General features: G+C 40.1%; 2 protein-coding genes across 9 annotated transcripts in view; one reads left to right on the top strand and one right to left on the bottom strand.

Annotated features, from left to right (window-relative positions):
* MTOR (mechanistic target of rapamycin kinase) overlaps nt 1-25435 on the top strand; it is a 63631-nt gene that overhangs the window by 15473 nt on the left and 22723 nt on the right. For all 7 annotated transcript variants that reach the window (XM_086860240.1, XM_086860244.1, XM_086860242.1 and 4 more), the window contains 10 exons: nt 650-762; nt 1209-1371; nt 1614-1706; nt 2370-2516; nt 3333-3475; nt 4070-4232; nt 4347-4492; nt 20334-20409; nt 22290-22429; nt 24789-24889. In XM_086860240.1, coding sequence (XP_086716366.1) covers nt 650-762; nt 1209-1371; nt 1614-1706; nt 2370-2516; nt 3333-3475; nt 4070-4232; nt 4347-4492; nt 20334-20409; nt 22290-22429; nt 24789-24889 — 1285 coding nt within the window. The remainder of the gene's footprint in view (nt 1-649; nt 763-1208; nt 1372-1613; nt 1707-2369; nt 2517-3332; nt 3476-4069; nt 4233-4346; nt 4493-20333; nt 20410-22289; nt 22430-24788; nt 24890-25435) is intronic.
* Nucleotides 5289-14024, bottom strand: ANGPTL7 (angiopoietin like 7). 2 transcript variants are annotated; one of them, XM_023940360.2, is made up of 5 exons: nt 11503-14024; nt 9838-9938; nt 9325-9519; nt 8348-8546; nt 5289-6796 (listed from the first exon to the last, which is right to left on the bottom strand). In XM_023940360.2, exons 1-5 carry the CDS (start codon nt 11879-11881, stop codon nt 6627-6629), a joined length of 1044 nt encoding a protein of 347 aa, XP_023796128.1. In that variant the 5' UTR covers nt 11882-14024; the 3' UTR covers nt 5289-6626. The 2 variants fall into 2 exon arrangements, with proteins under 2 accessions (XP_023796128.1, XP_023796127.1); XM_023940359.2 differs by having other exon boundaries at nt 9838-9941; nt 11503-12127.

Genomic DNA, 25435 nt, shown 5'->3' with positions numbered 1-25435 from the left:
ATGATGCAGACAGTTGTTTAAAGTGCAGGGTTTTCACTTTTCATTGGATGCTGACTTGTTTAAAATGGATCTCATCCCTGACTTTGAGTCACACCAGGTCCTTTTGGTTGAAGGATGTGATTCTCTCCCTCTTCTACTCTTGTGAGACTCCACTTGGAGCCTTATGAACAGTTCTCGTGTTTTAAATGTAAGAAAGATACGAAACTGTTGGAGCAGGTCCAGAGTGGGCCACAAAGGTGATAGGAGGACTGGAGCACCTCCCCTATGAAGAAAGGCTGAGAGAGCTGGGGCTTCTCAGCCTGAAGAAGAAAAGGTTGAATGGAGACCCACTATATGAAAGAACAGGGCAGCCAGAGACTCTTTGTCAGGAGCTGTAGTGACAGGAAAAGGAGTAACAGGTACAAATTGAAAGAGAGGAAATTGAGATTAGATATTAAGAAATTTTTTACTGTGGGGGTGGTGAGACACTGGAACAGCTTGTGTGGGGAAGTTGATGCTCCAACCTTGGCAGGGTTCAGAGTCAGACTGGATATGGCCTTGAGCAACCTGGTCTAGTGGAAAGTGTCCCTGCCCATGGCAGGGGGGTTGTGACCAGATGATCTTTAAGATCTGTTTAAACCCCTTGACATTCTACTCCTTTTCTCTCCAGCTACTTAATGCGATCCAGCTCTTTGGAGCTAACCTGGATGACTACCTTCATTTGTTACTACCTCCCATTGTAAAGCTATTTGATGCCCCAGATGTTCCTGTGGTGGCTCGCAAGTAAGTGCTGGTGGCTTTGCAGTCTCTCTCTTTGCAGTTTCACCTGTGATATCCAAATTCTGCAGTGGCTGAACGTTTACAATGAAATACCCATTAGTCCCTTCCTCAGCTTTTGTGTTGAATCATTTCAGAAGGTTATTTTTGTTTGGACATCACAGCAGTGTTACTAGCTTTTTGGGTTTGTTGGTGGGTTTTTGTTGTGTTTGTTTGTTTGTTTTAGTTGTTGTTGTTGTTTCTTTGGGGTTTTAAAATTTTCTGATTCTCACCTGCCAGTATTTTAGTCACATGCGAGCTGTCCTGCAAGTACAGCTGCATTAACAGCTGGCCTGTTTTTCCTATTATTATTAACCCTAGGAGGACTGAGAACTTAAGTATTTTTCAGTCTTATTTCTTCTTTCTTAACACTCTGAGAGATAAGTTCATCCCTGTTCTTGCTCTGATTTAAGAGCTGCTCTAGAGACAGTGGACCGCTTGACAGAGTCCCTGGATTTCACGGATTACGCGTCACGGATTATTCATCCCATCGTACGAACGCTAGATCAGAGCCCTGAGCTACGAACAACTGCAATGGACACCCTCTCCTCTCTGGTGTTCCAGCTGGGAAAAAAGGTAATAAAAAAGCTCACAGAAGGTGTGACTATCCCAAAGGTCAAGGCTTTAAAGCTGAATTTTTGTAATGTGTTTGTGGTTTTCCAAGAGAACTGATTCTTCCTCTCCTAGTTGTTTCTGGATTTGGGAGTTACTGAAATCAAACTGTCAGGATTGGTTTTTCATCAGTGAAACAATGTGATGGAATTTTACTTCTCTTGGTGCCAGTGAGTAACAAGTTCATGATGCATTCCCTTTTACAGTACCAAATTTTTATCCCGATGGTGAACAAAGTCCTGGTGCGACACAGAATTAATCATCAACGCTATGATGTTCTCATCTGCAGGATTGTAAAGGTAAGCTGAAAAGTGTGCAGTTTGCACTTTTGGGATGTTGTCACGTTGAACCAGATGCAGCTGGATTTACTCATAGAATGAGGAGTAGTTGTTGCTCTGTTTCTGTGTTAAGTGAAACTTTTTAAGGTGACTTTGAGGTTGCATTGGGCAATTTTTTTGTCTACTGGTACTAAATATTTCCTTTAGAAAAATCATGGCAAGTTCTAGGGAAGAACTTAAGACTTTTAGCCACTGTCATTACTGATCTTTTTCTTGGTAGTTCTTAAATGTGGGTTTATCCTATTTTTTTCCATTATTTCAGGACTTGAGGAGACCTTGCTATATCAGTATTTCCTGTGGGATATCTTACATTTTAAAAATTTTGTCACTGGTTTACAAATTGTGTGGAACAAGCAACTAGCAAGTCAAATAGGCAAGAGTGCTTGTTTTAATGTAATTATTTTGGCTTTTTATACTAGGAGGTAAGAGTTCTTCACAGTTACCTTGGGTAGCAAAGGGATATCATTGAGAGTTCTGGCTTAAAAGGTGTAATCATTATAATGAAACATGGTTATTTGCTTCACAGATTTTGCTGTAAGATATTGCCGCAAATGCTCTGACTTTCTTGGCTTGTTGAGAATTGTTTCTGTATGTGTGATCTTCACTGCAAACCAATTATTGTAGGGTTACACTCTTGCTGATGAAGAGGAAGATCCCCTGATTTATCAGCACCGAATGTTGAGAAGCAACCAGGGGGAAACTTTGGCCACTGGCCCTGTGGAAACAGGTCCCATGAAGAAATTACATGTGAGCACCATCAACCTGCAGAAGGTAAGACTGGAGCCTTCACAGCATGAATTTGCTAGTGAAGGGAGCTAATGTGTCACACTGAAGGAGTTTTGTCTGGTGCATCTGAACTACATTTATTTTAATTGCTTTTATATTGCTTTTCTATTCTGTACAAATCTGAGGTCAAAGTAGTGTACTGAGACTCTTTAAAATCAGATGGTGCTGAGCAACTTTAAAGATGAGGAGACCTTGAACTATGAAGCTGGTAATGGCTGTGAAGTAATCTCTACACTTGCTTGTTATGTATGAACAAGACTATCTAGATCACAATGAATAATCTCATGCTATCAGAGACATATTTTTCAGAGCCTCTGCCTTTTTTCATAGTTTTGCTTTTGCTCCTCTTGTATCTTAGTTTTATATTTTCTTGAAGGCAGAACTTAATAGCTAAGCATTGGGTAGTTTGAACAGTACATGCATGCAGCACACAGTTCAGGAATGGGATGGATTGGTGTGAAAATGCTGGACTTAAAAACGTAATTCTAAATGCACTAAGTATTTTTAAGCTGATGTTTCACCAGTGACTTCAGCTCTACATGTATTTTTTTGTAGAGAAAGGACTGTTCATGTTAAATACTTGCCATGTCAGTGCAGGAATACATTTAGGGAAAATTTCTTAGACATGAGATTTAAGTACTGCAGATTATCTGGTAAAGGTAATGGATTTCAGGAAATTGAAAAGTGATTCTCAGCATGTGGTTTGGAGCTGTAAAGAGGTAATGCTGCCTGCTGATGGATTTATTCTGCTCTTGGATATTGCTTTGTTTGGTAAGTGAATTATCTTCCTTTGTACTGCAGGCCTGGGGAGCAGCAAGAAGAGTTTCCAAAGATGACTGGTTGGAATGGTTAAGGAGACTGAGTTTGGAGCTCCTGAAAGATTCTTCCTCACCATCCCTGCGCTCGTGTTGGGCCCTGGCTCAGGCCTATAATCCCATGGCTCGGTACAGAATTTCTGGATTTTTATCTCATTTGAAATGGCAGATGGAAGCCAGATATTATAAGGACAAAATAAGGTTATTTAGAAGCTCTTAGGTTTCATAAATAGAGATAATTCCTGCTTTGGCATAAATCAAAGAGCCAACAGCTTGATTTCATTTCCACCCTTGCTAGTTGGCTGCTCCATGATGTGCACAAAATCTTTCATTGAAATTCAGCATATTAGTCTAGAAATAAGATAAAGCACATAAGTGAAGCTGGAAAAACAGCAAAGTATGAAATAGTTTTGAATATTTACTGTGGGGAACAAAAATGCCTCTGAGTGGAATAAACAGCAGTGTTTTTTTGCAATCAGCATGTTTGGAGAAACTTTGATAGCATATGCTGGTACAATATTTCTATTATTGTAGTATACCAGCCTACTATGCATTTTTTACATTAAATGTTTCACAGAAGTTACCTTTATAAAAACTAATCACTATTCATTGCAGGTAGGAATGTAAGTGTATTTTTAAGCTGAGTAAGAAGTTGAGCCCACTGTCAAACAGACTTTTTCTCATGAATCCCCACCTCACACTGTGTTTTGTGTTCCTCCCCAGAGACCTCTTCAATGCTGCTTTTGTTTCATGCTGGTCTGAACTGAATGAAGACCAGCAGGATGAGCTGATCCGGAGCATCGAGCTGGCCTTGACTTCTCAGGATATTGCAGAAGTCACTCAGACTCTACTGAACTTGGCAGAATTTATGGAGCACAGTGACAAGGTAGAGATGCTGTTGGGCAGCTCCTTCTAGTGCTATTGTGGTGTCTGCTTTGTGTGGAGTTCATGACTGCTTTGTAATACTCATCCTGCTTTTGATGTGTGTGCTTCTTCCCAGGGCCCACTGCCTTTGAGAGATGACAATGGCATTGTCCTTCTGGGGGAAAGAGCTGCCAAATGTCGAGCATATGCTAAGGCCCTTCACTACAAAGAGCTGGAATTTCAAAAGGGTCCCACCCCAGCTATTCTAGAGTCTCTCATCAGGTAGGATCACAACTGGTGAGATTCCTTCTCTTGCCTCAGCTACAATTTAAGATACCATTAGGATTAATCTAGGCAATTCTTAGGACTTCACTCTGTCAGAAGATGTTGTTAAACCACTTGCAAATGTGCAATTTTAACTGCTGAGTTCTGTCCTTCTACGGTGTGATTAAAACTTTGATAGAAGCCCAGGGAAGATTTGCAGGAAGAAGTCCAGGAAAAAGTTCTGGTTTCCTCCTCTCACCCTTCAAGGTCACTATGAAATGTGATGCCAGTGAAATGAGACAGATTTCTACACCTGCATATAAATAAGTCAGAACAGCTGAAGTTGTTGATTAAAATTTCTCATCACATTCTGCTGATTTAGCCCAGCTAGGTCTCATTGCTCATATGTCAGATAGAAGATATTATAAAGTGTGTGTTGTTTCTGATCTTTGTCAGTAACACTGATGTTAGCCTGGAATACCTGCACAGGATTTGGTGCTAAACTACATGTTTTAAAATGTGAATCTCTGTTCCATATCCCAGAAATGTTAGTTCAGCTATTTGAGATGAACAAATTGATTTTGGTAGAGCAAAAACTTAATTTTGTCTTTATGCAGTGAATTTTTCAACCCTTCTACTTGTTTGGAATTGTTTTCCAATTTTTTTTTTCTTCTCTTTTATTTTTTCACCCTTTGTTCTGCCTCATGTTATTGAGGAAAACACAGAATTCAGTGTATTTTTTCCTTGGTCATGCAGTTGTTTTTTTGTGTATCAAAAAGCAAGTTAAGGAGGAAAGAATTCACATAAAGCACACTTAAAAATGAAACAATTTATTAGAAATGAAAAAGTTTTAGAAACCTTTAAAAATCCATTACAGACCACAGTTAAAATAGTTCCACACAATTGAAATTTGCAGTATGAATATTTGAACATATGTAAATTCCCAAGACACGTTTATCTTCCATTTCACACAGGACTGAACAACCTAATCTAGATGCAAACTCTCTTCAAGGTGAATAAAAATAGATAATATCAATGATAACAATCTTTTCCAACATACTCAAACATTGGTCAGGCTATAGGAGGAGTCTCATTCTTTTTTGACTTTAAACACTGTGTTATGTGAGGGAGAAGTGTACTATTTTTGACAGACTTCCTCTAGGTAACTTCCAGCTGGGGTAATTTTCAAAACAGATTTTGATACTCCTCAGTCTGCTGTTTTAGCAAACATTCCCTTATGTTGAAATAACTTTTGGCACTTAGGGATTCATTGGTGTGGACTAGTGTTCTGCTCATGAATACAGTGGTTTCAAGTGTTGGAGTTGAGTTTTTTGCCTGGGTCTGGACATTTTTGGCTAACCTGCTGTTCACTCTCAGCTTTACTGACATAACCTGAACATAATTTGGGGACAGCCCAGAAAGTTGCTTTTCTATTTTATCAGCATTTAGGTGATCTGTGTGGATAGAAATAAACATTGGAGGACCTATGGGCCAAATCCTTCTCCAGCATTACTATCTGTTAGGGCAGCCTTCAGTGGGGATTATTTGAGGCAGCAGCAGGAGGTGGCAGTAAAACTTCAGGGGAGAATCTGGACAATTCTAATTAACACAACACTTTTGAGCTTTGTTCTTTCTTCTGTGGGAAAGTAAGCCACTTACTACACACTAAAGAAGGGTGCATCAGGGACACTTCTGATTGATTCCTCTGGTTTGAAATGAGTCTATAACTTTTGTGGTTTGAGTATTTCTTGAAAGGAGTTGCTCAGCAGGGCTTGCTCCAGGTGCTGGAGCAAAGGAAGCCAAGAGGCTTTTGCTTCTCAGTCCCTGCCTATCTGGTTAATAATACTAAGGCAACCCACTAATCACACTGCTAGTGAAATCACACCCATAGGTTTTCTGAAGGTGCTGTAAGTGCATTCAATTCTAACCTACTCTAACACAATATTTTTCCCTTTGGAAAGAGCCTGAAGAGGAGGAAATAAGCCTGAGCCCTGATAATACTGGTGGCTGTGACTGACGTCGCAGTGTTTGTGTACACCACCAGTATATAGCTGTTGCATGTACTGGATGAAATGAAAAATTACTTGGCTGTTCATTGCCCACCTTTTGCATGGTGACATCACGTAGCTGTACAACCAAATGTTGATTCCTTCTATGGTTTGAAATCCTCTGGGCGGATCTTCATCTCCACTCTCTTGAGCGAATAGGTGGATCCGTGCCAGCCGTACCAGGTGATGCCATCCATGTTCTTGGTGTGCTCTCCTTTGCGGTAGTAAACCCCATTCAGGTTGGAATCCGTGCAGCAGTTGTACCAATATCCACCTTGTCAGGAAACAAATTCATAGATTTCCTGGTGAGTCATTTGTGTTAATCATTACTACTTTTTGTGGATGACAGTGAGCAGAATGCAGCATTTAATCCCTGGAGCCTATGGAGCTTCTGATGGTTGAGGTTGCAGGTAAATTAAAAAATTAACACAGATATTTAGGAACTTAAAGGCATTACAGCTCTTTAGTCAAATTAGTCCAGTAGCTTTTCATTTAATTGCTGATTCCTCTTGGAATATTTCCTTGACATGTTTTTGACTCTGCCTCAGTGAATTAGCATAGGAAATGAATCTGGGTAATTCACTAGAGCATCTTAAGGTGTTTAAAAAGTTCCTGAACTCTGTGAGTGTTTGTTGAAACCGAGATCAACAGTTTTATTTGCATGTTGTATGGGACACAATGGGGAAATTAAAGAGCAAAATGTAATGAAGATAATTATCTCTGACAGAACTCAAAAATACTAAATTAAATGGAGAGAATAACCTCATTAGAGGCTTGTGATAGGTAGGAGTAACGATCACAAGTCAAGCTGAATGTGGAGGTGAATACAAGAGAAGAATTTCAGGTGCCTAATACTAGGACTTGAAAACTTACAAAAATATAAGAAAAAGTAAGAACCTGATATTAAGGAATAACTTCCTGTATCAGTGTATTGTATCAGCATGTGAGATAGTCTGGCAGACATAATGAGCTGGGTAACTGTAGGTGAGAGCACACAGTTATTTCAGAGTACTGATATCTGCACAATCTGGCTCTTTACAAATCACCTTTAACAGCCAGATTTCCCACACAAGCGTATTTTCCAGAATTGGTCACCTCTCTCTTGATTTGCCATTCAGATGTCACTAATTTCATGGAAAGAAGGAATGTTGAGCTCTCTACAACTGACCCCAGCAGCTCTCTGGGGACAGGTGTTGGGAAGGTAGAATTAGAAAGAAATTATAAATATGACTCTTTAGCCAGAAAGGCTAAGGAAGAAATACAAATGATAGCACGGTTTGAATAATTCAAAGAAACCGGTCTGGTATGCCAGAACACATTCTTTCCTGCAATAAAACCAAGCTGAGACCCCTCATCCCAGCCTTATAAGGAAAGGTCTGAAGGACCCTGAGATAACTAAAAATATGCAAAAATAGCGATTTCTATAGGTTGTACACAAATGTTACTATATTAGTATACTTAGAAAGATTGGTTAGTAAAGGAATAGAATATTCAAAGGTATAGGTTATATAAGTAGTGGTATAGAAGAGCTCGGTCTCTCTCTCTCTTTTACCGGCTCTCTCACTTCTGTTATGTTCTGTAACTCTCTTTTGTAGAAATCTTAAGTCTTAAACTCATGTATTCGTATCTTACCCTCTTTTGTATTGCTCTCCCTGAGCCCACCTTGAGCTCTATCTGTTGGCTCATAGCAGGCTCTCTCTCTCTCTCTACCCCACGCCCTGAAATAAACTTCTAACACTTAACTCGATTATAGAGGTCTTTGCCGTGTCTCTGACCGTCCCCAGAAAGCGTCTCCTACAGACAGGAGGGAATTTGTGTGTTTTACCTTTACGGAACTGGGCACAGTCATCCACACACTTGTCGTTGTCCTTGTCCTTTGTGCTGAAGGCGGTGTTGTTGTGGTAGCGCAGGGAATCCCGCGCGGTGTTGCCGCTGTAATTCCCCACAAACAGCCGGTAGCTGTTGATTTCATTGCTCAGGGTGAATTGGCGGTACTGGGCATAGCGAGTGTTGCCTTCCCAGTCCTGCACAGAACAGGGGAGAAGGAATCAGGTCTGTTAGAATGGTTATGATTACATCTGTGATTATATACATATATTTTTACTGTCTCAGACTGTGGAAATGCTCTGTTAAGGCAAAGGAACATTCCAGAGCAAAGCATGAAACTTCCAAGTCTTCTCTGCACTGCTATTGTACAATATGTAGGAAACCTCATGTGCAGCTCTAATATTCAATATCCTTGTGTCAGTGTGCTGCCTCAAGTAACTTTTTTCCTCTCTGAAATAGTGACTTTTAGATATTAAGCCTTTCAGTTTATACACATCCCACCCCTCAGAGTTATTGTACCAACTATAAACTAGTCTAAATCAAACCCAAACCTTTAACAGACTGAAGAAACTGAGGGTAATACAATGCAAACTCTTGTACCCAGGCTGGAAGGAAGTGCTGCAAAATGAAAAGCCTCAGTGGCTTGCAAACTTTATGGGACATCTCTTTTTTAAATTTTAAATCTGAGCTGATCAGCAGTTTGATCTTTGTCTACAGTGCCTTCTGCAGGACTTCCAAAAACCCCACGTGTTCTGAAGACACAATGTGTGTGCAGACACAAGGTTGTGCCACTGACTTTGCACAGGGGAGAACATGCTTCTGCCTTGTGTTTGAATGTATTCCCAGGTTGATCCTACTTCCTTCTCCTGTAATTAAAGCATGCAAATTCTTTGGACCTCCTATAGAGATAGGAGACGTTATCTGGTACTGGGGAATCAAAAAATTTGCTGCTGAAATTAAGAGTTTATTAATTACCTCCAACTCTACTCGCAGAACAGTGGGGCGTCTTGAAAGTCGGTAGATATTTTCATTTCCCAGCCAAAAATCTCCCCTAATATTGCCAAATCCTTCCCTGTATTGTTTCCAGTCTCTATTGAATGATGTCAAACCAACTTTACGTCTTTGGATGACAGTCCAGCCACCTCCATCTGTCTCCATGTCACAGAACACCTGGAATAGGAAAAAAAGGCAGTGGTTACTTGTCAGTAGACTTAGGAAGGTTCAGTTCTCTTAACACAAGACATTGTTCCAGATTTCACAACCTGAAGAAATTTCTATGGCAAAAAATTATTAGATAAACCCTTTTTCTATTTTCTCTCTTAAATGTACACTCTTTCCATCCTTGAAGTTTGCTTATGTAAAGATGTTGGTGGCAAGTGTGAGGTACCAAAACTCAGTGTGTGCTCTTTTCATCTCTGTAGAGAAGTATTTCTTGAATATTATATTTTATAAGACATGTAATATACATTGTGTGCTGAATATCCTTACCTCCAGATCTGGAATTCCCAAAAATTCATCAGGAGGTAGCTTGTAAACACCAGAAATTCGGTAGTTCCTCTGGTAAAGTGATGAGCAGTCATAAACAGCATCTACTTGAATCAGAACCAGAAAGTGAGAACCTGAGCAGCAAAAACTCCTCATCTGTGAAGGTGCTTTCTGCAAAGTTCAGTTTGTAATACAAGGAGTAATGAAGAAGGCTTTTCACAAATCTAACATTTTCTTAGTTTTGAGTAGTGCATTCATTGGCAAAAGGTGTTGTAACACTGGGGATTTTGTGATTTTTAAATTAATTTATTTATTTGAATTTTTTTTAACCTCTCCTACACAAAAAGACATCTCTGCTTTCTCATCACATTGCCACTGAGTGGAAAGTACATTTGCTGGCCCCCTCCTAAGTAATAAAGACTCATGCAGTGGGATGGCCAGGCCTGCTGCCAGGTGTCTGTTTTGAGTGTGTGAACAGGTTGGCCAGGTTTGTGGGTGAGGGATATTTGTTCAGCCCTTTCTGCACTGGCATCTGTGACAGAGAAAGGTGCCTTTTAGCTGCAGTCAGACAGTGAAAGCCTCTTTTCCTCCTGGTGCATGAACTGACTTGAAGATGGTAAAATGCACAGACATTCTGAGAAGGATAAATGAGCTGAAGCAAAGCTTTATAATGTCTGACAGTTTTCAAAAATGTCTCTTACCTGGTGAGGTGAGACACATCTGTCTTAAATACCTTCTGGGCCAATTCTGCTATGTGTAACTGCTTTTCCTCCAGCTTCCAAGAGACTTGTTATGGTGTAACTTTTTCTTAAGGCCTACTGTAAACAGTGATGTGTCAAAACTAACCAGGTGGAACTATTTTAGAGGAAGAATAAAGTAAATAAATTGAGAAGTTTTTCCTTAATGTTAAAATAATCCAAATGAAATCCTTTGGCAAACCCAGTTGAGACTGAGACAATTTAAGCTCTTTGCAGTGAATTTCATTTGAAGAGAAAAGTCAACAACAAAGAGGATGCTTTCTTCTAGAAGTGCCTTTACAGGTAGCTGACCTAAAAATGCACCTGCATTCCACATTTAGTACAGGCCTGTGCAATCACTGTGTGCAGTGAAATTTTCCCTCAGGGAAGAGAATTTTGAAGAATTTAACTGTGGTCTGGCTAGGTGTATATCACAGTTTGTATCTTGCATCATCTACAGCCTTGAATTTTTAAGAATTACCATTCAAAAATAATGGATCATTCTTTTTTACTCTGGTTTAGAGATAGTCATAAAGACACAATTACAAATCTTTAGTAAATCCTGGAGAGCATTTCTAATTGTTTTAACAATTTCTAGTCTCCTGTCAGCACTGTGAATTCAAAGGTTATTACTGCCAGAGCCTTCCCTTACCAAGGAGCTCCCATCCTTTTAGGATTGGTGCTGTAGTGCTCAGAAAAAGAAATATTAGACTGAATTCCTCACTGTAGAAATGCAGTACCTGTTCAGTTTCTGCACTCCCTAAAAACAGACATATAAAATACAGATGAAGGAACTCAAACTAGTTTTCTCAGGGTCAGTGCCTAAGCAGCAGTACTGAGTGTGCATGCTTGTTACCTGCATTAGCACTAGGAACTAGTATTAGTTGTGCATTGAGAGCTGTATTTGGGAGCCTGGGGCCTCCCTCCTTACCAGCTGATGTTTGTGTGACCGTCTGAGCTGCCTGCAGTTGCATGATGTCTATCTGGTTGTTCATTTCGGAGTATTTGCTCTCAGCATCGATGAGGCGGGACTCCATCTGCTTGGTGCTGCCTTCCAGCTCCATCACCTGCATCACCACGTTCACCCAGTCCCCTTCCTGCTTCTTGCTCAGCTCCTGCAGCATCCTGCTCAGGTTGGCTACCTGCAGCTTGAGCTCCTTGATCTCCTCGCAGCAGCCTGGCATCTTGGGCTGTGCATTGCCATTGATCATTCTCCTCTTGGGAGGTTTCTGCAGCAGAGCCGGGTAGATCGCCACAGACACAGTGACAACGCAGAGCCATGCCAGCTGAACCGTGGCTCTTGCTGGCATTTTTGCTTACAGCAACAGAAAGCTTCCAGCTGACTGCAGTAGTCCAAATGCAGCTGGGATAGGTATGAAATTTCCAGCAGCAGCCTGGTACCTTCCTTGCTTCCAGTGAAGTGAGTCTCTGAAGGTGGAGCCTGAAGAAGTGGCTTTTTTTCAGACCCCTCCTGTCGGAGTCTATGCAGTTTGGAAGTCTGTCTCAAAGCATCTTATATACTATTTTTCTGTTTACCTCCACCCCTCTGAAGTTATGAAGAGCTTGCTGGCCCCTCCCAGTTCATCTGTTCATATCAGGTGTTTACAGGGTGAAATTGGAACAGGTTTCAGCCAGGAAAGGTTGGAGAGAGCAAGAGAGACTTCCCTCAGTTCTGTCTTGAAGGGGTGTAGGAGAGGGCTAGGAAATGAGGAGAATTTCCAGCAATTATTGCCTATTGGATTGGAGCCCTCTTGGTGACTAGTTCTGGCACTCAAATAACATGAGAGCATTAGAGATCCAGAATGTGAAAAGGCTGTTCAAAATGGGTGAGTTTATAGAAGTTCAAGGAAGGTAACTCCCTGGAACATAGCCCTGGCTGCTACAAGTCCTACTACAACCCCAGAAGCTGTAGAGGGTAACTCTATGATTGCATAAATTCTTAATTTTGACAGTATTTTAGCAAATTAATTAGTTATGCATCAAATCCTCTTCTCTCTGGGTTCTCTGCACTATTAATGTTGTAAAATCCACTGCTGTTCTTTTAGAAATGGGATCTCTGAGGGTGGGATGAAATGAAATCTGCAGAATGTGTAAGTAAAAGCTCACTCCTCTGTTTATTCACAGTGGGCAAGTGAAAGGACATTAAGTAATGGTAAGAGTCTATGTAAAATTGACACAGTGTAGTTGTTTTTACAGGCAATGTGATCTAACTCCAGTGTTAGGGAGACCAGTTTACTAATAGGATTTAGAAAGGAAAATCTATGGGCAATTAAAACATCTTAGAGTTACATAAAGAGTAGATTTTAGAGTAATCTTAAATTTTTAGAGATTCAGAGTATTAGTCCTGTCTCAGCTGGCTGAGATGGCAACTTCCTCTCCTCTTTTATATCTTTTAACAGTTCAGAATTTAATTATAGCAGTTTGATCTCCAAATAAAACCATTTCATTTTGCAAAAGGTCTGCAAGCTTAGTTCTAGATCCTTCAGGATAAGTTGTTTCTTCTCAGGCCAGCTGCTCTGTAATTGCCTAACATGTGGATTCTTGCATCTTCCTGCAAAATTTCTGATTATGATAACGGGCAGAAATAAGATGAAATAAAGGATTAAATGCCTTATGTATCTGCTCCTTGCATAAAGGCTGTGAAAGCTTCTTGATGTCCAAGGAAACAAAAGAAAGCTAATCTTGCACCTCTTACAAAGGACATTAGGACAAACCCAACTGACACACACTATCCCATCTTGGCTTCTTTTGCTGATCCAAAGTGGCTGCAGGATTTCTGCTTGATTAGGAACCATTAGAAAAGCCTTGCTGACCTGACATTTGATTTTAAAGAAATAGAAAGCACAATTGCTTGTTGATGCAGTTTGTCTCCTTCCTCAGCTCTGATGCACTTGTTGCTTGATGCTTTGTTATTGCCTCTGGTTTGCACTGGGGCTGGCTAAGAGTTTTTCTCCAAAACAGACCCACAAGAGTGTGAAGATTTTGGGAGATGAAGTTATCAAAGCAGTGCAGGAGTGGAATATGAATACAGGTGTCTCATAAACCTGAATTTTCATAGAGAAGGAGGGAATCTTGAGGAGGAGGTCAGAATTAAAGTTCTGCAGACAAGCAGCTGTCTTGTGGGTGCCTGACTGCCTGTGTGCTGTGCTCAGGAGAAAACCACTGGGTCTGTCGTGTGTGGGACTGGTGAGCTGAGATATTGCCAGAAATATGCAAGTACAATTTGTTTGAAGCACAGAGGGCACCTCCATAGCAGACCAGAGGATTCAGTCAATTTTTGTCATGGACATTCCAGAAACCTTCCATAGCAAAATTGCTTTTTATACTTCAGACCAGAAAGTGCCACTGCACACAGATGAAAGCCTGACCTTTTTGTTCTGCCTCTAATCCTGTCTGAGCCCTCTTCCAGCTGGAGCTTCTGTCATTCCCAGGGGCAAATTCTTCTCTGGCTTCCTGTGATGAGAAACATGTTTTTGTCAAAGTTGGAACAGAGACTAGGACAGGCCAGACTCTGCTTCTCTGCCCCAAAAAGCCACCCTGCTAACACCCCCATTGTGTTACACAGGACTTCAATCCATTCTGCTGCTGCTCCCACTCACCACAACTCTCCTGTCCTGGGCAGATGTGGAAGAGGGGAGCCACTTGTAGGTCCATGCACTCCCTCTTTATACAAATTTTGAAAGGATCCAAGATTCAATTGAACACACATGTTACAAAACACCAAAAAAAAGGCTTCCAAATCCCTTTTCTAAACTGGAATATTTAATTGGAAATGAGGCAGCCAGGGTTTTATTTTGGATTCAGTTTCTAATTTGTATATCCAACTGCAAACCATCTTTCTTCTGAGTACTTTGATTTACCTGTTTTAAAAGAGAATACTTTGTTCTGTGTAAGAGGATGACAACAGACATATTATGCAGGAATGGTAAAGCACAAATCTTCCCATCTGTCATTACTTTTGAGAAAGCATTAAAGGACATTTGGGCAGAGACACCCCTTGGCAGAAATATCAGCCTTAGTGGAATTTGACTTCTTTATGAGTATTTGAATGATGGGTCTTTCCCAGTTTCATGGAGAGCTGAGTATGGTCACTGAAGCAGCAATAGCTACAGAGGGCAGTCACTGCCAGGGTAGGTCAGTAGCTGGAGCTGACAAAAGCTATTCTGCTGCTCTGTATGTTCTACTTAAGATTTGAATTCAGGATCCTGGTGCATTTTGTAAAGAGATAAAGTTTGGGGCATAGCAGGGGGAAAAGAGTTCCACGATCACCGAGTGGCTCCTGTTCTTTCCCCACTACTGATGGAGAGATTGAGCATCATTTGGCCTGAAATCCATCACCCTGGTTTTCCTCCATTATATTTTGTATGTGGAAACACTGTGGTACAGGATAGCTAAAAAGACAAGATCCTAAAGTCAAGAACATGAGACAAATCCTTTTTGACTTCATTCATGATGTAGTTCTGAAGAGAACTGTGGTTCTGGTTGGGAGAACTGAGGCTAGACATGGTTTCAATTTGTATGTGCCATATGTTTATAATGTTGACTGATGTTACTAAATTCAAATATATTAGTATTACTTGATTAGAACCAGTTATCTCCTGTCCCTGGAGGGCCAGATTAAATTAGAGGTGAATTTAAATGATTGCCTTCCCTGGGAAGCTGTTCTGGCAGGTGTATGCAAAGCTGAGACAAGAAGAAAAGCTCAGTGCCCTGTGGCTATTTATTTGGTAGCCATTCATTGCAAACCCCTTAATATGCATCTGGCAAATGCTTAGAATCTGGAATTCCTGGTGCTTGCCGAGGTGGCAAAGCTCTCATCAGCTCTCAGCTGGCACATTGTGGAGTCCACACTGTGTTGGAGCTCTGAAATACTGCTTTTCCCTCCCAGGAAGCGTGAAACTCTTCACCTTTGGCTTTGGAGATGCTCATAAATGCTCCAACATTCACTCCACTACAGCTTTATGGATTGTGTTGTAAATCTCTGAAATGATATGGCACAAGTGGAACAGGGGAGAGAGCTCAATGAGAAACAAAATACTGCCACTTCCTGCTGTCAGTTGTGATTTTTATTCAAGGCATCCCCTCTTTGCATACCCAATACACAAAGGCTGGCTCTGTGTTTCACCTTTTTTTTTTTTCTGAATATCCTTCTTAGCAATTTTTTTCTTCTCTGCTTTCTGGTTAATAAAAAATAGGTGATACAAAACCTTTTGGAGCCTAAGCAGCAAGGCTGGTTAAGTAATTTGTTTTAACATTTTTCAGTGGTTTCTCTTTCAAAACTGATGAATGTTTTTATTTGATTTGCAGTCATTTATATCAAGATTGGGAATTTGGTTTTGATGCCTGTGAGCAATGTGGCATCTCCTTGTTGGAAGCTGAAGGGGCTGCTCTGGCCTGGAAATACTAAACCATCACAACTCTTTATTGAAAACAGTTCTTTCCTGGTATCAGTTTCTCAAACAAATTTGTTCCCGGAATGGGAATAATTTTTAGTGGCATGATGGACACGCATTGGTTTTCTGAGTTGTTTTGGTTGACTGTGGATTGTTTTCTGAGATTTCTTGAGTCAAGGACTGGGGGATGCCTGAAGACAAATAAATCATAGAATTGGGGAAAATGGCCATCAAAGCCAATTCCTTTTGCCAGAGGATTATCTGTTCCCCCAAGTCTCCACAAAGTAGCAGTGCCTTCCAATCCCAGAAGCAGCTCTCAGCACTTCTTCAGAAGGAAAAACAAGCTTGGCTGAGGCAGGTAAAATATAGAGAATCTTTCTTTGAGGAGACTGAAAAAAAAGAAGTTTGTCTACTTGTCTAGATTCTATTGCAAAAATAAAGTTTCTCTATGATGTTTTGGGATGCATTCTGGCAAGAGGAAATGTGTGTGTTCTCTCATGGATAATAAGTTTGGGAGTGCTTGAAAAGGCTCTATTAAAATAAAGGCTTTTCTTTTTATAATTTTTATGAGAAGATGAGGAAAATCTGAAAGTTGCTTCTGAGTTGTTGAAAATTTAATATATTCTGAGTGACAATGAGTATTGTCAATATCAAAGATAATGAACAACTGGGAAGCTCCCAGGACTGCATAAAAGAGAACATTTCTAATAAACATTACACATTTATGCCTTGGGCTTGTAGGGGAGAAAAGTCCATCATTTGAGTTCTCACTGAAGACAGTAAAGTTGGTTCTGGTTCCCAGTTCATGTCTGGTTTCTGTTTAAATAACCTTTCAAATATACAAGCAATAGGAGTATATTTCTCTTAAATATTGTTCTTTTTTGTGATTCTAGTTCAGTGTACATGCAAAACCTACGGTTTTAATAGCTTAATAACCAAGCAGTAGGTTTATGTAGCCTTTCACTACTAATAAAATTTGAAGATTTAAGATTTTTATATTAGGAAGTTTGCCAGGGGTAGTCACTTTTTGTAGGGACAGAGTGACATAGCAGTTGGAAAATGTTTTTCATCAGAAGGCTTGTTTACATTTTAATATCCCACTCACCATGATCAAGTGCTCCAAATAAGTCAGGGTTGGACATTAATCTGGCTACAGTACAGATACTGTGTAATACAAGAGGGAAAATTTAAATTAAATTGTTCTGCATCATCTAATTACACAGCCAGCCCAGGTACCATACCAAACTTTATTGATAATAATTAATTTTGCAACTGATTTATGCTTATTTAGAGGGAAAGAATTTTCTGTTGTTTTGTTGGTTTTGCTAATCACTTATTGAATAAAATGTGAAACAAAATGGTGGGTATTAAGCAGTGAAATTAGTGCATTGGTTCAACCTATATAAAAATCTAGTTGATATGATTTAGGAAGTCTTGTTATTTCTGTGGTGCCCCTTTTGCAAGCATGGGACAGCAATGTCTTGAAATAGCTTCAGAGTATTTTAGGTAAGTATGTTAGCATTGAAAACACATCATTTTGAAATCTTTTCCTTGAGCATTAGTAGTAGAAGGCTCTGCCAGGCCATAGCAGGCAGTAGAGCTGAATGCTTGGGCCTTTCCTGAGAGATGAGATGTTACCTTGTGACCTACCAAACCTATACCTAAAAACTTCTAAAGCGTTCTAAATGCCCTAAAAATGGTATTTTATGTCCTCCTGTCAAGTCTTCGAGTAGGAGATAGTGGTGGGGTTTTTTCATTTTCTAAATTAACTGATGAATATTTCATTTTCAGATGAGTTCTTCCCTTAGTGGATGTAGAAAACAACTGATCTTTTCCTTTAATATTAAATTTAACATTATTCTGAACTAGAAATAATTGCAAGGACATCTGCTAGTAAATAAAGACTTAACTTACTGTCCAGCAAGTTAGCCAACAGCATTGGCTCCCATATCTTGAGAGATGTTTTCCCACCTTCTCCTTTAATCCAGAGAGATTTTGTAATTATCTTTTTCCAGATACAAGGAGAAATCAATCCCCTTGATTCTAATCCAGTAAACTGCCCTGATTTCCAGCAGCAACAGTGTGGCTAAAAACCCCTGGCAACTCTGCCTGGCTGGAATATTAGCCCTGGGGGCCTTCTCTGCACTGTTTTTGTTTCTGTTCAGTCTCCAGCATGGTGGCTAGAAAACAACTCTGTAATGCTTTTAAGAGTGTTTTAATATTTAGGAGGATTCTGTCTGAGCATAGATTCCTCAGATCTGCAGGTGAGGAGCAGTGCCTTCATGGAAGGAAGGTGAAAGAGAAGGAAAGCACAAAATCTTGTATTTATCTGTGTTTTGAATGTACCAGGTTAAAATAGTGTGTAAACAAAATGGGCTGGGAGCAGGGAGCCACAACATTTACTGCTGTCACAGAAATGGTCTTAAACACAGAGAAAAGCAGCTGCCAGGAGAGGCTTATCCCAGTCAGAGGCTTATCCTAGTCCACAAAATTACCTGCCACTGCTCACTGTGTTCTAGATCATTTGTTACAAGAGAGTAATTTATGATTATTAACAACTACTGCTGTGTATTCTTATAAATCCAAGTCTTTCTCCTTTCCCTCCCCATCTTTTCCTTCCCTTTGCTTAAACCTAACCATAAATAGATTTGAGACAATTCTGTTTTGGACAGCCAAGAAAGTGAGGAGCAAAAGGAGTAATTGAGTGTACCAGGTAGTGGCAGAAGAGCAGCACTAATTGCCAGATAATAAAAGAAAATGGTCAATTTTGTCAGGAAGCATTGTCAAGAAAGATAACTTGGAAGAAATTAACTGTCTGACCTGCTGGAATGTGTCTGTCAGTGGCTCTTTAAATCATCAGGTCATGAAATGTGACAGCCATTTATCATTTTTATGAGGCTGCTGCCAAGCTTTCCCTTGGGAAGCTGGCTGGAATTAGTGTGATCTTTGACTGTCCTGTTAAAAAAAATGGCATGGGTCTGTTTTAATCTGATTGTAGTTCAACCAATCTGAAGGCAAATTTTCCAAGAGTATTTTACCTAACCTTCCAAGGTGTCCAGAGTATGCCTAGGAGCTTGATCCTTTATTTGTCAGAAAAGGAAGCTTCCAGAGACAGAAGAAATGTGCCATTCATTTGAAAAATTCCCCTTTTTTTGTGTATTACTGTCTTTCATACTTCTGTTATTGATCCCCTCCCCTCTTATAAGGGGGAAATCATGCAGCCATTCTGATGATGGCAGGCAAGAGAAAGAAAAGAGCTGCCTGTGTCTATGGTCCTATTGAAAGACCTCTGAAAGTCTCTTTGCACTGCTCTCTGTTGCCATGTTTTGTTTTGTTAATTAATTCCAAATGTGAACTAATGTTAATATTGAGCTGTAGGATGTGTTGTAGGTGCTCAGGTGTTGTGATGTTGCTTTGAACAATTTGCACTTCTGATTCTTCAGAGTCAGTAGGGAGAGAGGAGGATAATGAACCAGAGGCTGTTCATAAACAAGCTTTATAAAATAGCAGAAGCTTAATAAAAAGTTAATTTTCTCATTAAATTGGGGTTTAGGAGTAGTGCTACTCACTGAGTATCCCATTTCTGATAGTAAAATAAGAAAACCAACATGAAATAGAAGTTATTTTAGAGAATGGCTGTGCATCATGAACTAGAGAATCAGGTTCAAGAGTGGCCTATTTGCTTGTGCTTCATAAAATTCAGCTGATCTTGCAAAACAAATGCCTTCCTGGTGCAGAATGAGGATTGGTTTTGATGGCAGCAGTTTCTGGCATGTTCTTGAAAACCAGCAAAAGAAAAGTGCCACTGCTGGTTATTACCAATGCACAGGCTGTGTATGAAATGTGAAACTGAAATTAGGGTTGCACACTTTTTATCTCATTTCCAGGTGACATTTGTCAGCTGTTTTAATGATATAGACTGCTTCCTGCATCATTACAATCTCTGCTCTGATTTTTAGAGGAGTTGGTGGTCTGTTTAAGAGAATGGGGAGGAAAAAAGTTAGTAATGTAAAGCTCTTTAGTACAGCTGTTTGAAAAATCATGCCTTTAAAATTATTGGCAACTATTCTTCACACTATGCAGGCTGTTACATAGAATTTATAATCAATACCATCTCTATTTTGTGTAACAAAATCTCCAGTCTATGTAACAAGTCTTCAGAATATGTGCAGAGAACTTGTGCACTTATTGTTGAAAATATATGGTCATTTTGTGCCTAATGTAGTTTATTTGTTCATGTGGAAGTCTAAATAAAAAGTGTTCCATTGGTATTTCTAAATGATAGAGCTTGGTATTATCAAGTAGAAACTTCTACCAACTCCTAATATGTGAATTGCATTAAATCATCTTTCTTTTCCTGCCTTTCCAGCATTAACAATAAACTCCAACAGCCAGAAGCAGCTGCAGGGGTGCTGGAATATGCCATGAAGCACTTTGGGGAGCTGGTGAGTCCTGCTGGATAATCTGCTTCTTCATGTCTCATGTTTTTATGGTTTCTGTAGTTAGTTTTTTGGTGGGTGGTGGTGTTTTCTCAGTCAATCACATTGAGGTTCTCTCCCTGCTTCTAATATTTCATTGTTCATAAACAATGAGTGTAGGCCTTGCTACCTGCAGGGTTGTTCAATGGACATTTTGCAGCAGATGTTGGGTATAGAGAGGGCTGCAAGAACCTGATTTGAGGAGAATTTTGCAGCTGTAGTTGATACTAAATGCAGCTCTGAGCAACTAGCAACTTGACAACACAAGTCCTTTTATTTAGGATAAGCTGGGAAGGGAGGGAGGAAGTTCCTTTTTAAAGCTTGAAGGATTTGAGAAACTGCATCAACATCTTCCAGGTGAAGATTTAATGGAAGTTAACCTCTAGTCTCTCTCAAAAGTGTTCCACAGGTATTTAGAAAAGTAAGTTAACCAGTCCCTTACAATTTAGACTGCTCACCAAAATCAAATAACCTCATTATGTATATGTTCTGTGTCTTTCTCAGAATGATGTGCCTTTTATTATTTCTTCTCATTTTATGAGACATTTCATTTGTGTTCAAGGACCAAACCACCTATGCTCTCCTGACAGTTCTACTGGTAAAAAGATGATTTTGCAGTGGTAATTGTTGCAGTGTTTTAGGATGATTAGGAAAAGGAAGGCAGCTGTAGACCAGCCTCTTTAAGTGGTAACCACTAGAAAGTGGGAACCAGGTATAAGCACAAAATGGTGGAAATCCTCTAGTGTAGGATTATGTGTGATTTTGACCTAGACTGGAAAATAAGTCCTTTCTGGGAGAAGTGCAGATTTCAGAACATCTTTGCAACTTCTTATAATTCCTTGGGTGGATTGAGCAAAGTTCTGCATTACCTAATTCTGACTTCACTCTTTAGCAGCAATACAGTCTAGCAATAAATGTAGTTCAAAGCACAGAGTTTTCCAGAATTGGCAGTGAAAAGAAATTAAGAGGAGCTGTGAGCTCTGCTTTCAGGGACTTAATTGAAATATGACTTAGCTGAGAAGTTAAAGGGCTAAGTGGAAGGCCTGGCATGCAAAGCATGGTTTATAATGACCCTGCCCACAGATTTGGGAAAAGAATCTGCTCTGCAGCCTGTGTCAAGACTTGAGCTGCCAAGGGCTGAGCAGAAAAACACTGGCAGAGAAAAGCATGGAAATATATTAAGGCATTTTATTTCTTGAAAATGAGAAACAAAGTCTTGAAAGAAAGATTGAAGAAAAGTGTTTAGCTGATAAGGATCACTGCTTGGCTAACTTTTAATGGCTTTGTTACAAACCTTTGCCTTCCCTTGTGAAGGGTGATTGGGCCCCAGCTTCATACTACCTGCTGTATTAAGTAATTGCCTAGCAGTAGCCAGATGCAAAGTTGGGGCTTTTTTTCTAATTAGTCATTCCATTCCTGAATGCAAGGCTGTTTTTCTTGTTTGAATACAGGCATGTGCAACAAGGGGAGGTGGAATATGTTACAGATTTACCCTTTTTCCTGTTCCACTCAACTCTACCTCTCCAAAAAGAAAAGCACCAGCTGCTGAGCTGGTATTTCAGTGGCTCTGAGTAAGGGGATGATGTTGGATTAATCCCTCTGGTAAACCTGAGTTCACTTCTGGCCAGGTGGAGCAATGCCAGGATTCCAGTTTTCACACTAGCTCAAGGTTCTTCTCTGTATCACAGACTTGTGTATCACACAAGTCCATGAGGATATTTAGAATGATAAAAGGGTGAAGTGACCAGCATAGACACAGAATTTTTTAGGAAAAGCTATGGTAGTCAATATAGAGTGATCAGTGTTAATCCTGCTGTTAATATTTACTTCTTTCTCCCTTCCCTTAGGAAATTCAAGCTACCTGGTATGAAAAGCTTCACGAGTGGGAAGATGCTCTGGTGGCCTATGACAAGAAGATGGACACAAACAAAGATGATCCTGAGCTGATGCTGGGACGGATGCGTTGCTTGGAAGCACTTGGTGAATGGTAAGAGGGGAATGCCTGAGGACTGAGGAAAATGCTGGCTCTGTTTTCTGGATGCTGTCATTCAGGGGCAAATTTTTTGCCTGAATTCCTATTTACTTTGAGTGTTGGTGTGGCATCTCACTTTGCCCATTGCAGTCAGAATTGGTAATAGCATCTCTAAGCCTTTTGGGACTGGCCATCTGGTGAGTTAAGGTCTCTCTGGAAGAGAATCTGCAGTTTTATAATCAGCTCAACCCCATTTATAACAGAAAAAGACATTGTAGATGGAGGAAACATTAACTGAGCAGAACTTGTCAGAAACAGTCATAAAACGAGCTCATTGTGACCCTTCTTTTTAAACTGATTAAAACACGAGAGATTTCTGTGTTTATTCAGTGCCTTGTAGAAGGATGAGGTTTTCCTTTTGAGTCTTTTTTCAGCATTTCTTAAGCCTTGTCTTTGTGAACATTTAATATTTCAAGTTTTGTGTCAAATGTCAGTTCTCAACACATAACTGATTCGAATCAGTGTTTGTGAGAGGGTGAGCTGCTGGTGACTTACAGCTTACTGCTTAACTGGGGGCTTCTGTTTTTTCTCTCTGTTCAATTCCAAGAAGATAATTGGAGAAGGCACCCTGCTCACTGTGGCGTGCAGTTCTACCCAGGGGCAGGTGTGGGTTCGTCCAGGTTCCGCCTTTCTACTTAACTTTGCATGTGACAAGCTGTCTCCTGATGGGTCCTGACGTGAACCCAGGGGATGGCACCACAGTAAGGAGATTCCTCTTCACTAAAGTCATTTTACTGCTAGAAACTAGAACTGTTTGAGAAACCTAATTCTGGCAGCATTTTCCTGCCCTTTTTGTTTCTAAACAAGGGTGAGACATGTAGGGTGTAGCTTTTCTGGTAGGGAAAATAGATCCTCTTACTGAGCATTCCTCAATCAGCTTTTATAAGAGTAGGCAGTTCTCACAAGGGATTTGAAGAATTTTTCCCTCCTGCAGGATGTGTATTTGTCTTAAGTGTCCTTTCTGAACTTCCTACTTATTCATGTGTCAGCAACAAATGTATGGAGCAACAAAAGGACACTTTTCTTCTGTTGGAGTGAGATGTTGTGGACCCGTTGATAGTCTGTAGTGACCAGAGCAATCAGTCTCTAAGTTACCTTGTGGAACTGAGTTCCAACTCTGTGCAGGTGTTTTTACAATTCAGAAGTGCTTTTGCAAAGTGCTATCTGCTGCCTTGCAGCTGACTCTAGAGATGCCATCCTGAGGCTGACCATTCCATAGTTTGGCTGCTGATACTCTTCAGTAACATTCAGCTTGACTGACTGTGCTGCTGGAGTCAGATTGACAGGAGAAGGGAGATAAATTCTATTGTGTAGCATCACTATTTCAGTACTCTGCTGTGATGTTTTGAGAGTACAAAGCATTCTTAACCATTTATCTCCTCATGTAGTTATTCCTGTAGGAGCCACAGTGCTTTTTCAGCATCTATGAGGTCCTGATTTACTGCTGTTGCTAGGTTTGGCTTGGTTTTTCATCTGCTTTGTGGGTTTTTTTTTTCCTCCTGGGCCATTAAGCTGTCAGAATTACTGTCTTGCCTGTGGCAGCCCATTGGTTCTGTTTGACTAACTCATCTTCCTTTTTGGGAGGGGAAGAGGATGACACTAGGGAAGGCAAGTTGTTCTCCCTCACAGCTAGCAGCTGTTTCTCTGCTACAGAGTATCCAGCATGAGAAATCCTGGAACTGCAACACCCAGGGTAATTGGTTTGATTAGTGCAGCATTCACAGTTGATTTGAAAGAAATAATATAAAAAACCCTGATGCTTCCTCTCCACTGGAGATGAAAGATTCAGATGCCCTCTGAGATCTTGCCTTGACAAGTCTTTATCTGAGGTTACAGCAACATTCATTCTGCAGTCTTTGTCTTCAGACTTGATTTGTTAATTCAAAATGTTTGCTAGTAGCAGCCATGCCCAAGCTATCCAGATCATATGTTTCTTCTACTGACACTTGCAAAAATTTTAAGCATCCTTTTTTTAGTTTGTTTTCTTGAGAATTTTTTTTTCTGTATTTACAGACTGCCATTATCAGTCCAGTTTTAAAGTATGCATTAACAGCCTCTGAGGGTCAAATGCAAACTTCTTTTTGGATATGTTTTTTCAAAACATAATATGCCTTAAAATTATTTCCTGATATTTGTCATCAGACTAGCATGGTTGAGTTGGCCAGAGGAGTCAAATCTTATTCTCCACTCAAAGAAAGATGATAAAAAGAATGATGGGGCTGGTTGTTGTCTTATCAGTGGGAAGTGGTTGTTTAATGGGGCAGAATTCTTGGAAGAAGCTTTTTGCTGATGAGAAATTGTGGATTCTTCTTAGGGGGCAGCTCCACCAGCAATGCTGTGAAAAGTGGACCCAGGTGAATGATGAAACTCAAGCTAAGATGGCCAGGATGGCTGCTGCTGCTGCTTGGGGTCTAGGTAATGTATCCTCCGTGCTGGTGTGCTCATGAGTGCAAGCACAGACAGTTTTAACTTCAGAACCACAGAATACAGGAAACAACAATATCAAGGAACCACATTATTTACATTGGGAAATTAAATAAGTATCATTCTGTATTGAAGTCCTTTGGAAAACCTTCATTTACATCAAGTTTCCCAGCATGGTCTCCAGTAACAGAGTGGTCTGAGCATGATCAGTTGCTTAAATGCTCACTTTTGCTTGGCTTTACACTGAACAGAGCTCAGGCTGGAAATGACATAAAAAGACTTTCTCAGATTTGTGGCAGACTCTTATTTACAATGAGAACAGTATCTGTTGAGCATTTCAGAGGTTGTGTTAAGAGTAGACAATCTTAAATGAAATAGATCTGTAATGGTCCAAATGTTCATTTGTGTTGTTAGCAAGATATTTACTAGAGAAAGTGATGAATCACTTGCTCTCTGCCAGCCTTTGCTGAGAAAAATTCATCTTTTGCTTTGTAGGGCACTAATTGATTCAAATGTTCTGGAAGTGGCAGAATTTAA

The sequence above is a fragment of the Cyanistes caeruleus genome, chromosome 22, assembly GCF_971803275.1.
Source record: "Cyanistes caeruleus chromosome 22, bCyaCae1.hap1.1, whole genome shotgun sequence".
NCBI classification, from domain to species: domain Eukaryota; kingdom Metazoa; phylum Chordata; class Aves; order Passeriformes; family Paridae; genus Cyanistes; species Cyanistes caeruleus.
Note: the sequence above shows the minus strand (reverse complement) of the source record. Positions and strands in the feature narration are given on the sequence as shown.